This window comes from Malaya genurostris, chromosome 2 (assembly GCF_030247185.1).
Source record: "Malaya genurostris strain Urasoe2022 chromosome 2, Malgen_1.1, whole genome shotgun sequence".
NCBI lineage: Eukaryota > Metazoa > Arthropoda > Insecta > Diptera > Culicidae > Malaya > Malaya genurostris.
In genome coordinates this window covers 280,433,508-280,448,586 of record NC_080571.1, presented here as the reverse complement: position 1 = coordinate 280,448,586, position 15,079 = coordinate 280,433,508, and the positions used below count along the sequence as shown (strand labels likewise).

At 39.1% G+C, this 15,079-nt stretch overlaps 1 protein-coding gene across 2 annotated transcripts in view; it reads left to right on the top strand.

Moving 5' to 3' along the window:
* LOC131430275 (leucine-rich repeat and calponin homology domain-containing protein) overlaps positions 1-15,079 on the top strand; it is a 208,979-nt gene that overhangs the window by 174,343 nt on the left and 19,557 nt on the right. Inside the window, exons 3-10 of one of the 2 annotated variants that reach the window (XM_058595106.1) lie at positions 488-857; positions 932-1,142; positions 1,326-1,464; positions 1,528-1,617; positions 1,687-2,427; positions 2,483-2,591; positions 2,649-2,786; positions 14,521-14,598. In XM_058595106.1, coding sequence (XP_058451089.1) covers positions 488-857; positions 932-1,142; positions 1,326-1,464; positions 1,528-1,617; positions 1,687-2,427; positions 2,483-2,591; positions 2,649-2,786; positions 14,521-14,598 — 1,876 coding nt within the window. Of the gene's footprint in view, positions 1-487; positions 858-931; positions 1,465-1,527; positions 1,618-1,686; positions 2,428-2,482; positions 2,592-2,648; positions 2,787-14,520; positions 14,599-15,079 lie in introns of both variants that reach the window. The other variant, XM_058595105.1, reaches the window with a different exon arrangement.

Below are 15,079 nucleotides of genomic sequence, written 5' to 3'. Positions count from 1 at the left end.
TACGCAATAGTGATTTTTAATTAGTTTCCACAACTTCTCTCTGCGTGGAAACAACATCTGTTGTTTGTTGTTTTTGGGCACTGTTTTCCAGATACTTGATAAATTTGTCATTTACATATTAATTTGTTGTTTGATGTTTACGAATCTAACGGCTATATGTGATCCTTCTCTAGATATGATTCTCTATATTCCGATGAGTGAAAATTAACAATGTTGATTAGTTTATTGTTCAATGATCGATTCACCCCTAGGTGACACATGTGAATACTATTTTCCTCTGAAAATTATTTGTATTTATCCAATCAATCTAACAAATCCAATATTTGTGCTAAACTATCAATCAGTTCGATTCATTGCATAAAATGATTCTCACATCCTCGCGCAAGCGAAACGACAGCCAGCCGGAGATAATTAGATCAGCTCTGATTAATTACCTGCCTGGAACGGAGATCCGTTGACTAATCGTCGCACTCTTTTGCCCTTCCAGGAATAATCAACTATCGGTGATGCCGCGCGAAATTTGCTTCCTACCGCTGCAAGTGCTGCTCGTTTCGAACAATCGGCTCGTGACGCTTCCGGACGAGCTCGGTCGGATGGAGGAACTGACCGAGCTCGATGCTGCCTGTAACCAAATCACACACCTTCCTCCTCGGATGGGCGATCTGCGCAATCTGCGTTCGCTGACGCTTCGGAACAATCAACTCGTCTATCTGCCCCGGGATCTCACCTGTCTGCAACTGGTGTTTCTGGACATTAGCTGCAACAAAATCGCCACCCTGCCGGTGGAACTTCGACTGATGAGCTCGCTGGTCGATCTGGAACTGTCGAATAATCCTCTAACGTCACCACCGGCTAGCGTAAGTTATGGTTTTATTATCATTCAATTATACTCGTATGCCAAGAGTCGAAACTAATTCTAATTCTTTAACAGCTTTGCGTCCGTGGCTTGGTGCACGTGTTCAAATACCTGGAAACAGCTGCCGCCAAAGAGGAGAAATCCAAAAATGGTCTTGACGGTCATGCCACCCTCAGGCGATCGGCTCTCTCGTCTAAAAACTCCGGTGGCAGTCTACTGGACGGGACCCGGAACCGACGGGCCCACGTCGACTCGGGCTACAGTACCAGTGATGGCGGATTTGATGGTAAGCGATGGTCCCAGGATGACCCGCATGACTACGGCACGAGTGGCACATATTCACCCAAATGGTCACCCATTCCGATGCACACTGGTTTCGCGGGCAAACCCCCGCCAGCTTCGGCAGCACCTTCGGCCTTGTCGGCAGCTGCTCTTTCTAATCTGTCCGCTCCTTTGTTGTCCTCTGCAGGTGGAAATGGTCTTTCAGCTTTGCTCAGCGGAGAAAGTCATGGTGGCGGCGGCGGTGTTGGTACACTGGAGGAAGAATTTAAGAAAGGTGTCATGCTGCTGGATCAGCAAGAGCGAAAGAAATTATCGCAGAATAATAGGTAGGTTGATAGTTTATTGAAAATTAAAGTTGTTTAAAACTCTAAAAATCATTTTCCTCGCAGTAATGACATTTCTCCAGAAGGCGATCTAACGCCAGATAGCATAAAGGCAGATGATAAAATGCGATCGCTTGGAAATATTCAAACCTACAGGTTTGTAATCGTTTTACAATCTTAAAGGTCCTTTACACAATGCATTTTTTATCTTCTATCGTTCATCAGGGAATACAAGGAAGCACTACGTCAGCAGCGCAACCAAGTCGACATCTATCGACCCAAAGATCATCAAGCGCAAACACCGGACAGCGGTGGGTCCACCACCGACTCACCGGTCAGCAATTTCTCACCCTACAGCAAATCTCAAGCCACCACTCCGTCACCCTCTGTGTACAGCAGCAGCAACCAAAGTTCACCGCTTTCCCCACATCACACTAATATCCACAAGCTGAACCAAATCAACGCCAATGGCGGTCACAATAATGGCTTCAATGCCACCAGCAACTCTAGTCCTCTTCTGTCGCCCAACCGAAACATAGTGGTACCCTTCGAAGAGGTGAATTCCGGCACCAACAGTACGACATCTACACCGAACAAACGACCGGTTCAAAAGGTAATTCCATCTCGGAATATTACCTCCGCATATCAGTCCAACCAGTCGCCAACGCATCTGAACGGGAACCATAACCTGTCGACGGGTTCGTCGTTGGCAAATGGAAAGATTCCTATTCCGAACGGTACTCCCGTCAAAACGGCATTATCGAACAGCAGCTGTACGGATTATGCGTACGTCAAACCGAACAGTCCCTGCAAAGCATCCAGTGGTATACTATCGCACAATAATGTTCCTTCTTCGATTCCGAAACCGACGGCCAACGGTGGAAGCTCCCCGAATGGCAATCAGAAACCACTAACGGCTACCGTAGGTTATGTGAACAATGCCAAACCGGGACAGAAAACCAACAAGTATGATTGAATTTTGAATTTTTAAACAGTTAACCGCAATGGGTTTCTCTTGTAGAACTGTCTCCTGGAATCGGGATGTACCAACGGACAAACTTAGCTTTACGATGCGGCGAGAATTCGACAAGCAGAAGGAAGAAACTGAGCTGATCGAGCAACTACGACAGGTTTGTGTTCGATACCCAGACCGAGACTCAAACGTTATTAATTTTTTTTTCTCATAGATAATTGAAACACGTTTAAAAATGACTCTTCCGGAGGATATTGCTCCCGCTCTTACGGATGGTGTAGTGTTGTGTCACCTGGCGAATCACGTGCGACCACGCTCGGTTGGCAGTATCCATGTTCCTTCGCCGGCTGTGGTAAGTAGTGTTCGTTTATTATGTCGAGTAATCCGCAAAAAAAAAACGGGTCACGTGGTTTTCTTTTTATCCATTTCCTCTGTAAGAATGACTAATTTTCCCCTTAAAAATTTTCACGAACAACCGCTTCCTGATCGATATCATCAGTATCATTTTCGACAGACCCGTTATCAACAATCGGAATCGAAAATGTGGCATTCCATGATTCAATTATATTCCTCTCTTTTCACTCGTTTAACGATTCTTGTCACTCCTAAATAGTATTGTATTGAGTAAATGTCTGAAAAATATCAGATTAATTCAAATTCTTCCCATCATGAGATGCATAGGAAGTCGGATATTACCGGGCTGTTGGTCTTCTTCCTGTAAACGATATAATCAATAAAAATATTTTTTTTTTTTCATAAATACGTTTATTTCTTAAGGCAGTTTACATAAGTTTTTCTTCGCCGTAGCATCACTTTTACATAATATTCTTATCCTAATTTAATTCTAACATAGTCACAACGTTTTGAATTTATTAAAACATATTCTCTTATACCTTAAATATCATCTTAGGTAACTCGTCATTAATTATGAAATCTACTCGGAAATATTATTTGAACCAAATGATTAACTTCTATAAATTATAAAATAAGCTGTTATTTTCAGAACTTTTGTTGTTAATTTCATACACTGTTTCGAGTTTGTTTGTATCATTACATTATTTTTATTCTAATTTAGCTATTGGTTGAACTCATGGACGCAGCTGGGATCAGAGCTAAGTCTTAAAAGGGGCCTTTATTAAATTGAAACTCCAATTTTCTTTATGAAATGATAAATAAGTTTCATGTATGAAAGGTCACGACAAGCAAGAATGTCTCGAACTGGGATATTGGATAGTCTACCTGGGGTACGCAAAGAATTTATTAGTTGAGATCTGACATCACGATACTCCACGCATGTCCAAACGACATGATCAATATCCCGATAACCTTCTCCGCAAGCACAATGATTAGTCTCGGAGAGCCCAATTCGAAGGAGATGTGCATCTAACGTGTAGTGATTGGACATGAGTCTGGACATCACACGAATGAAATCCCTACTCACATCCAGTCCCCTGAACCATGCCTTTGTCGATATATTCGGAATAATTGAGTGCATCCACCGACCCAGATCATCTCTATCCCAAGAAGCTTGCCAGCTGGCAAGTGTTCTTTGGCGAGACGAGCAATAGAATTCGTTGAAAGCAATCGGTCGCTCATAAATTTCACCCTCAATAGCACCACGTTTGGCTAAAATATCGGCTCTTTCATTGCCAGGAATGGAGCAATGAGCCGGGACCCAGACTGTAGTGATTAGATAATTATTGTTCAATATGTCGTTCAGGCACTGTTTTATTTTGCCCAGGAAAAACGGTTCAGTCTTGCCAGTCATGTTTGAGCGAATGGCTTCAATTGCACTCAGACTATCTGTGAAGAGGAAATAATGGTTTGGAGATAATGTGACGATTACACTCAAACTATAATGAACTGCTGCTAGCTCTGCTATATAAACAGATGCAGGTTCTTGAAGCCTAAATGAGGCCGAAACATTATTGTTGAACATACCAAACCCTGTCGCTTCTTCAATTCGCGATCCGTCCGTGTAAAACATTTTCTCAGGGTCAATATGCCTGAACTTACTTGAAAATATTTTTGGGATTTCCGTCGAGCGTAGGTCATCCGGGATTCCACACACTTCGCGCTGCATGGATGTGTCGAAAAATAAAGTTGAGTCAGGGACATTTAGGAGGCTGACATGGATAGGAATATATCTTGAAGGGTTGATTTCCTGTGACATATGGTTAAAATATACTGTCATGAATTTTGTTTGAGATCGAAGCTCGACTAGTCGTTCGAAATTATTAATTACCATGGGATTCAGCACCTCACATCTTATTAGCAGGCGTGATGAAAGCTCCCAAAATCGATCTTTTAATGGAAGAACTCCCGCCAGAACTTCAAGACTCATTGTATGTGTTGAATGCATGCAGCCTAAGGCAATTCGCAAACAACGGTACTGAATTCGCTCAAGTTTGATAATATGAGAGTTTGCAGCGGAACGAAAACAAACGTATCCATATTCCATCACTGAAAGTATCGTTGTTTGATACAATTTTATTAGATCTTGCGGATGAGAACCCCACCATTGTTATTGTTCGAAGAAAATTTACTCTTTGTTGGCATTTCGTTATCAGATACCTAATGTGTCCTCCCCACTTGCATTTGGAATCGAACCACACCCCGAGGTATTTAAAAGTTAAAACCTGTTGGATCATTCTTCCCATCATATGGAGCTGAAGCTGCGCGGGATCATGCTTTCTTGAAAAGACTACTAACTCTGTTTTCTCCGCAGAGAATTCGATACCAAGATGAACAGCCCAAACGGACAAGTTATCTAAGGTATCTTGCAATGGTTTATGCAGATCAATAGCTTTGGGTCCAGTAACTGAAACCACGCCATCATCTGCCAATTGTCTTAGTGTACATGGGGTTACAAGACAGCTGTCAATGTCATTCACGTAAAAATTATAAAGGAGCGGACTGAGGCATGAGCCTTGCGGTAGACCCATGTAGCTAATTCTGAATGTTGTCAAATCGCCATATGAAAAATGCATGCGTTTCTCTGACAAAAGGTTGTGCAAATAATTATTTATAACCGCTGGGAGTCCATGTTGGTGAAGCTTGTCTGAAAGAACATCAATGGAAACTGAATCAAATGCTCTTTTAATGTCTAAAAATACAGATGCCATTTGTTGCTTTTGAGCGAAGGCAATTTGGATGTCAGACGAAAGTAATGCAAGGCAATCATTCGTCCCTTTATTTCTACGGAAGCCAAACTGAGTATCTGACAACAAACCGTTCGTCTCGACCCAAGTGTCGAGACGTCGTAGAATAATTTTTTCGAACAATTTTCTGATACAGGACAACATCGCAATGGGTCTATATGAGTTGTGATTGGAAGCTGGTTTCCCCGGCTTTTGAATGGCGATAACTTTCACTTGTCTCCAGTCAGGTGGAACAATATTTTGCTCAAGAAACTTGTTGAACAATTCCAACAAACGTCTTTTTGCGAGGTCGGGCAGATTCTTCACCAAGTTGAATTTAATTCTGTCCAACCCAGGAGCGTTATTGTTACAAGACAAGAGTGCTATAGAAAATTCCATCATTGAAAATGGGTTATTAATAAAACCATTATTTGGAGGAGATTCCCTTATAATGCTCTGCGTAGGAACAGAATCTGGGCAAATTTTCCTAGCAAAGTCAAATATCCATCGGTTCGAGTATTCATCACTCTCATTGCCCACGTTACGATTCCTCATTCGTCTGGCCGTGTTCCAAAGAGTGCTCATTGAGGTTTCTCTTGACAAACCTTCGACAAAATGTCTCCAATAGCTACATTTTTTGGCTCGAAGTATGCTCTTGTACTTGGTTTCTAAAGCCATAAGTTTTTCAAAATTCTGAGGAGTTCCTCCTCCCCGTTTTAGAAACGTCTTGCAAGCATTTTGTTTTGCGAGTTTAGCCTCTGAGCACTCTTTGTCCCACCAGGGGTTGGGAGGCCTTCTGTTAGTCGTTGGCCCAGGAAAGCGTTTAGTTTGGGATTGTTCTGCTGCCTCCAGAATCGAACAAATGAGGAAGTCATATTCTTCAAGTGGAGGGAGCTCTTCCATTAAATTCAAAATACTAGAGATACTACTTTGGTATTTAATCCAGTCGATATTTTTTGTCAAATCATATGGAATACTAGCTGAATTAGCAATACATTTGTTACAGCTAATTGAGATGATGATTGGTAAATGATCGCTACCGTGTAAATCAGGCAATATTTTCCAGGTGCAATCTAGTCGAATTGATGTTGAGCAAAGAGATAGATCTAATGCACTTGGGCGTGCAGGAGGTCTTGGGATCCGTGTCATGCTACCCATATTTAATACCGTCATGCTAAAATTGTCACAAATGTTTTGTATTAAAAATGATCTGCTATCATTGTAAACGGAACCCCACATCATTCCGTGCGAATTTAAATCCCCCAGAATCAATCGTGGAGCAGGAAAGGCTTCAACCATTTCATTAAGCTGTCGCTGTCCAACTTGTGCTTTTGGAGGAATATAAACCGAAGCTATGCAAATATCTTTGCCTTTAATGTTTATTTGGCAAGCAATAACTTCTATACTAGAAGTTGAAGGGATGTTTAATCTATAAAAGGAATAGCATTTCTTAATTCCCAAAAGCACTCCACCATACGGAGAGTCTCTATCGAGACGTATAATGTTAAAATCATTAAAATTTAAAGCTATGTTTGAAGTAAGCCATGTTTCGCATAAAGCAAATACATCACATTTTTGACTATGCAATAAAATTTTAAATGAATCAAGTTTTGGCATGATGCTTCGACAATTCCACTGCAGGACAGTGATTGTATCATTTGCGACGGGTGATAAATTATCCATCAAAAGATACAAAACCTGAGACAATTGGCCATTGAGCTGATAACTGCTTCAAAAAATTTCTAGCTATTGGAAGGAATGCCATTATGAGGGTCTTTAAGGGTTCAGATATATTGAATGCTGAGAAAATCCATTCAACAATTTCCGAAAACTTCAGTAATCCTGTTGGTGGCTGTGAAATAGAGCCCGCAGGATTATTACCTTTTTCTGTGCTAGATCCTGGATTGGTTTGTGAATTTGACAAACCAGGAGGCACAGTCTTTGGTTTTGACTTTTTTTGTTTAACACGGGGATCTTTTTTTGAAGATGAAATTTTAGGTGTCTTTTTTGGTAATTTGGAAGAAGACTTCTTTCTCTTAACTGACCCTTGGGTAGTGATAAACGAATTACCTTCACTATTTTCATCAGAGTCAGAGTCCTCTGGTTAGTCTAGATTTGAAAACCCGTTTTCGGTTTCCAAAGGGGGGACATCAATGACCGTTTTAAGCATTTCTGCATATGTGCGCTTAGACCGTGCTTTTAAAGAAAGCTTAATTTTGTCTCTGTGTACTTTAAATGCAGTGCATACTGAAATATCCTCATGAGGACTTTCTCCACAATAAATACATTTTTCAATTTCCTTGTTGCAATCATTATCTTTATGAGGCCCTTCACACTTAATACATTTTGGTTTATTACTACAGTAAGTAGCTGTGTGGCCGAATTTTTTGCAGTTCGTACAATTCATTACATTTGGAACAAAAAGCCGAACAGGGAGGCGAATTTTATCGACATAGACATGGGACGGCAACGCAGACCCGGCAAATGTCACTCGAAACGAGTCTGATGGGCGATAAACTTTCTTTCCCTCTTCATGAACTACTGAGTACAGTTGTTTGCACTCCAGTATTTTCACACCCTCAAGCATAGAGTTCTTGAAACGACCAACACCATGCTTGAGTAAATCATCTACCGAAAGACTCGCTTCGGTAACAACACCGTCAATTTCGACATCTTTGGAGGGTATGTAAACTTTATACTCTTTAATGAAATGTTCCGAAGAGACAATATCATTCGCGTGTTTCAAATTATTTACCACAACACGAATTTTATCGTTATTTACTTTTATGATCTCTTTGATTGAAGAGTATCGTGATGTCAAACCTTTATTAATTTGTAAAATGTTTAATGGCTTTGATATACGTCTAAAAAAGACTATCCAAGGCCCAGAAAAGCTCTCCTGATATTTTTTCGTTCGTGGGGGTATAGGATTCATGCTAGGATTTACGTCCATGGATTCATCCATCACATTAAAATTTTTAATCAAACTTTAAATAAAAAATGAAACCAACACTACACAGTACTCAATCAAAAGGAAAAGAAAAAACTTCTACCTTGAAATTGTTGTCTATCTCCGTTGCACTGCCGTGTAGATTCTCGTTGCTCTAGATGTTCTTGTTGGTTGCTGATTGTTGGATGTGATGCTACTGCTACCTGACATCAAGCACCACTCGATTTCCGATTTACTTTTGTTTTCGCCAGCTGTAACCAGCGCAGGTCACCGGTGTATACCTGCGTGTTGTATGGCAGTGGAAAGACCGAGTTGTCTTGTCTCCTTCTTCCTTGTGCTCCGCACCGATATGCTTCTGCACCGAAGTGCCTTCGCACCGGTGTGCCTTTGCACTCTCCTGCTTCTATGTGCCTTTGCACTCTCCTTCTTCGATGTGCCTTTGCACTCTCTTGCTCAGCACTTGTGGCTGTGTATTGTGGCCTGGGTAGAGCTTGGGAAACGCCCTTTGTTGTTTCCTTCACCAGCTTGGCCCAGCACTAGGGCTCTCTTATGCAGCACGACTATACGTTTTAACGGCTGCTGCCAACAGGTCTCTACCTGTAGTTCAACCGTTGTCGTATTTAACGCGTGTAAACTAACCAGCGTTGTTAAACTGTACGCTTCTATACACAACCTTCTCGGTTGAACGGCTATTACTGAATGATAATAAATATATTTGTCTTCAGCCATTGGAAATGGAACACAGCTGAGACATTTTTCAAATGGACGTTATGTTAATATTCCCATTATTGCTAGACACAATGAAGATATAATTTTGGTCGTTATGACGGAAGGTGTTTTGACTTTGGTTTAAGGGGCAATTGACATTCTCAGGGAAACGACTATCGTTGCAAAACGCAAAAGCAGTTTTCTTCGCTGTCGCTGGGCGAAAATGTAAAGGAGGAATATCAGTTTGTTTGCTTCATATTTGTAAATAAACTGAAGTGTTTTTTTTAAAGTTTCATCAAGCAGTAGTAGAGAAAACTGCTTTTGCGTTTTTCAACAATGGCTGATTTCTTAAGATTGTAAGTAGAACCTTAAACAATCTTTGTGAGCTTAGCAGTCAAGATTAATGACTTTGGCTGAGCAGTTTTTCAGCTAGTCTGAGATATCTTGGAGTATAATTTTTATCTTTCTTTATAGAAAGGATACAGTGTTATAAACTATTCGACTCAGCTTAACGAGATTCAAAAATGTCTATTTATGTCCGCTCATTTTTTTCGAAGATGGCTCAGCCGATTTCAACAAGCTTAGGCACGTTTGAAAGCTAACGTTGGGTCAATGACCAAGTTCGAAAATCGAATGGCTATCACTTAGTGAGTTCGGAAGAATTGTTGCAAACATCTCCGAAGAATTGTGCCAAATATAGACGTAATCGACAGACCGTAGTTTTTTGAGACACTCAATTTTCTTTGAAATGCCTGAAACAATTACGAAAATCTGAGACACATTTGAAAGCTACTATTAGTTATTTGATAGGTTTACAATGCTCATGACGAACACTTTTTGTTCCGAGACGTAATATTTGCATTAAAAAAATGACGTTTTTCGGATGGTGATAAAATAAAGCTTAGACAGATAGTTGCTTTTGTAAATGTTCCATGGAAGGTATTTTTTTAAAATTGCTTGTAAAAAAATTCTACTCCCTCGGGATGAAGCTGGGGGACATCCCATTTCCTTCAACGATCGTTTCGAGTAGTGGGTCGACGCCAGGACCGGCCAGAACACTGCGTCTTCGCCTGTATGATATTTCTTGACAAACGACGCAACTCCCGGCATTTCGTACTATAATTCTTTCCGTTCATGGCCAGTCCGTAGCGAAAGAAGAGTGACTTTGACATCCCATTCTCGCTGATTGTCTGCTTACTCATGGGTTACTATGATTGATGCTGCATGGGTAGTTTCGTCAGTGCGGTTGTAGGTAAACCCATGAAAAATCAGCAATGTTTGTCCATTTTTTTCAAATGCAAACATTACTGCCCAGAGTTTTATATCGACTGATATGGAAAATCGGCGAATCAGCAAATGGAAAGTCAGTATGTAGAAAAAAAAGGTAAAACGACGATTATAATTTGATTTTTTTTTTCTGTATTTTATTCTACAAAATGTCAAATCTTAGTGTTATTGCACGAAATGGGACTGACTAATTTGTGAGTACTTTGCATATGGGACAAACAAGAGATGATAATTTTTTTCAAATTTTTCACAAAAAAATCCACAGTTTTTGCAATTCCAAAAAGTTTCATTAAATGCACCCTCAAAGATTTTAATGGAAATTTTTGGACATGACTTTGTTACGCCATTTTTTGCATATCTTGTTTTTTTTTTTTCAAAAATTGATCTGCAGTGTAGAGGTGGTCGGGTCTCGGGTATTTTACCCGAAACCCGATCCGTACCCGTACCCGAAGGATTTTTGGTCGGGTACGGGTAAAATTTTTTATTTTCAATCGGGTAGGGGGTTAAAAATCTTACTGCTCACTCGGGTACGGGTCGGATCGGGTAAAAAAATTTATTGTTCACTCGGGTACGGGTAATTTTTTTTTTCTGATTGATTACCCGACCATTTGTACTTCACATAAATATGTTTACACGTTGACGAGAATTTTTTATTGCAAAACAGTTCTTCCGAAATATAAACAAATTGATTCAAGTGGTTTTGACATTCGCGAACCAGACCTGACAACTAGCATCTTTTTCCAGAAAAAACATTTCTTTTCTTCATTTAAAAAAACCGATCAATCATAGTTACGTGAGCAGTTATGTGAATATTTTCCACCCTACTTTTTTATAACATATTTAATAAGACACACCGCCTTAGCTCTAAGATGTTGCGGTCAGACCCTACTTTTCACGTAGGTTTAAATGGACTGCCATTTTGAAGCTGTTTAATGTACAATCCAGTAAAAATTATTTGATTTATATATAAAATGTAGTGTAGTACTCATATCACATTCAGATACCAGAAAACTGTTATTTTAAATATTGGTTGGAGATTTTCAAAATTTTCATATAAATTATTAGGATTCTAACCATAAAAACATGAACATTTATTTCCGAAAATCTGCACAGAAGTACTTCTTATTCTTCACTGCTGGGTGGTGTCACCTCACTTGAAATGACACCGATTGATGGCACAGCAAGTTGGACTATATTGCCAGTTAATTTTCGTTTATTTTCACCGGACTACAAGTGCAAATCTCGATGCGTGACAACGTGGAGTCGCAAAAGTACGGGTGAAAATCTTTTCTCGCAAAATATTCAAATTTTCACCGTGTTCACTCGTTGAGGGTTCCACTGGAGGTGGCACAGAAGTTCAATGGCTGTAAAAACCACCAGCTACCGTTAACATCGTGGATGTAGGTTTGTGAGGCTTACAAAACGGGCATATTTGACAGATTAATTTAAATCAAAATCATAATTCATTTTACTTTGTAGTAAAAAATTGTAATCAAAAAAATTTTCTCACGAATGTTCAAACTACTTACACTTGAAGAACTCACTGTTCACTATTTTCAAAATTGAATTTTTCACACCGGGAATACACGTACATTATTTGATGTTTGGTCAATTCACTTAAACGAACCGATGATACTCTATCCATTTTAGGGGATGTTCGCATAACATTCATTTTCTTCACGTATAATATTCAATTTGACATTTGGAACCATTTCACGTGATTTTTCAAGTGATTCGAATGTGAATTTTTATTTGTGTGTCAAGATAATGAGCACGCTTACTTGTGGTTCTAAAGAATTGGATCAAAAGTCGCACTGTTTTGTAAAAACCATGCATACACAAAATAGAATACAACGGGTATTACGACATTTTGGGTAAATATGCTTCTCGAAAAAATTGAGTAGATATTACCCCCTGTTGTTGACATTTGTAAATGAGTATAAAATACCAAAGACATTCTATTCATGCTTCACAGTGTATTTATATGTTTAAATGTAAACAAGCATTTTAATGTATTTTACTTACCAACTAGTCGCTATCTAAAACACCTTATTTTTTCCATCCTGAATTTTGGTAAAATTTTTACTACTCGTTCGGGTCGGTCGGTAATTTTTAATCGGATACGGGTAATTTTTGTTATTTTTTATCGGGTAGGGGTGATTTTATAAATTTTCAATCGGGTACGTGTAAATTTTTTTGCTGATTACTCGGGTACGGGTCGGGTTGGGGTATAAGAACATGCAACATGCACTGTTTTGCACTACGAGTCTAAGACGAAACGTAAAGCTAATTGAAATAGCTATGTGCCCTAGTACAAAAATAGGTTAATCCCTGGCTTTCAACTTTCAATTTATATCAATCTCAAAATAAACAACTGCATTAGTTGTTACAACACAGGTTACAGTTGGGACATACATTACTTGATTGTAACGTTTCATTTTACATTCGGGATATGTGGCCTTGGCTCGGTTGATGTGCATGTCGTTGTTAAGCTGTCAGCATGATAAATCAAAAATGACGTTTTAGAACAAACGATAATCGTTTAATAGTCTTTTTGGTCTTAGTAGAATGTTTTCTAAAGAGAAAATTGTTTTGCGATCGCAGATTTTTCCACGTGGAGGAATAGAAAGCGTGCCGTAAAGGCAAAGCGGGAAATGCTTGAAATATTTTCTGGATTATGGTGCCATCCACCCGAAAAAAGAATGGAATTTTTTTTACACACTCAAACTATCTCAAGCGTTTTCGTCAGTTTTCTAGCAGAAGTATTATTTTCGTGATGATCAAAAATGCATTTATTTCAAAATAAGAATTTAAAAATTAATCAAAGTATCGTCCATCGCTAGTTATCACTTTTTCCCACCTCTCAGGCGAATATCGAATTCCATCTCGAAAAAATGTTTCGTCTTCTGAGGTGATCCATGTTTGAAGCCAATTTTCGATTTCTGCGAAAGAAGTAAACCGATGACCGGCCAGATCGTGCTGCATTCGTCTGAACAACCAGTAATCAGAAGGAGCACTGTCAGGAGAATACGGCGGGTGTGGCGAAATGTCCCACTTGAGCGATTTTTTCATGACTTTTGCGACATGAGGCCGAACTTTGTCATGCAGGGGAATAGCTTTATCATGTCTTTGCTTGTATTCCGGCCGTTTTTCTCGTAATGCACGGCTCAAACGCATTAATTGCAGTCTATACAGATTCGATGTAAAAACCCTTTCTTTATTGCCTTTCAATGTCTGCTGGTTTCAGTTCATAAGGCACTCAACTGGCTTGCTTTTGAATCATTCTTATGGATTTAATTCTACAGAAACTGCTTGTTGAGTCACTTCCAATGATTCTGCTAGCTCCTCTTGCATTCGATTCGGATCTTCATCGAGTAATGCCTCCAACTGTTGGTCTTCGATTTTTTTTGGTTATTCAGGCTTGTCTTCACCGTTGAAATCTCCATTTTTGAAACGTCGAAACCATTCCCTACATGATTTATCAGTTGGATTATCACAATAAACATCCACAAGCATTTAATGCGCTTTAGCTGCACTTTTTTCCCAATTTAAATAGAAATGTAAAACTTCCCGTAAATGTCAATTAGTTAGCACAAAATCGCTCATAATTAACATAGTGAAAAACAAGGCTTTTTTTCAAACGCGAAGCAATATCAACTGAATATTAATAACAGATGTCTAACCTAACTATCAACATCAGTTGTTACTGTTTAATATTCATGATAGGCAGTGCCATCTTTTGGAAACGGAGCGAATTAATTTGTACTCCCAGTTGTATTTCTCCGAAAGATGTTTCGCCGAATTGTTCATTTCGCTGAAAGGAAAAATTCGTCGAAAGCAATCACGCTTTCAAAGGGCTTTTCTCTATTTCAATTGAATGATAAGTAAAAAACTGAAACTTAATTTAGCAAGCTAACTTAAACGAAAGTTTCTTCAAAATATTAACAATTTGCTACTCCAAATCTAATAATCTGTAACAATGTTTTTTGTTCTTTTTCTAGCCAAAACTAACAATGGCACGGTGTCGCCGCAACGTAGACAACTTTCTGGATGCTTGTCGGAAAATAGGCGTTGATGAGGTAAGTTCTTACTTGTAATGTGTAATTTTTGTTGTGGTGGCTGTAGTACTCAAATGTCTTAATTCCTCTGTAGATAATAACTGCTCTTTTTAGTTTGTTCATTAACTGTATCTTTCGGTTGCTATTTCTCTTTAGTTTCTGATACAAAATTATTAAAATTTATTTTGTTTTCCTTTCAAATTTAAATTAGTCTAGATGATCTAGAAAACGTGGTACTAAGTTTGACGTAAATTTAGATGTGTAGCCAAATAAAAAACACTTGAAAATCGATGTAGATCTGTAGATTGATTTGTATAGAATTACCAACTTTGAAACTAACAAAATGATTACGCGATAATCGCCCATTGGATCACTTTCATCTTTACACTCTAGATGGTGGCTTTTTATCTTCTGTAATTCCACTCAATTATGTATGTAAATAAGGGGACCGTTGTTCTGTTGTATATATTTTCTCACACATACATATATACACGGTCACTCC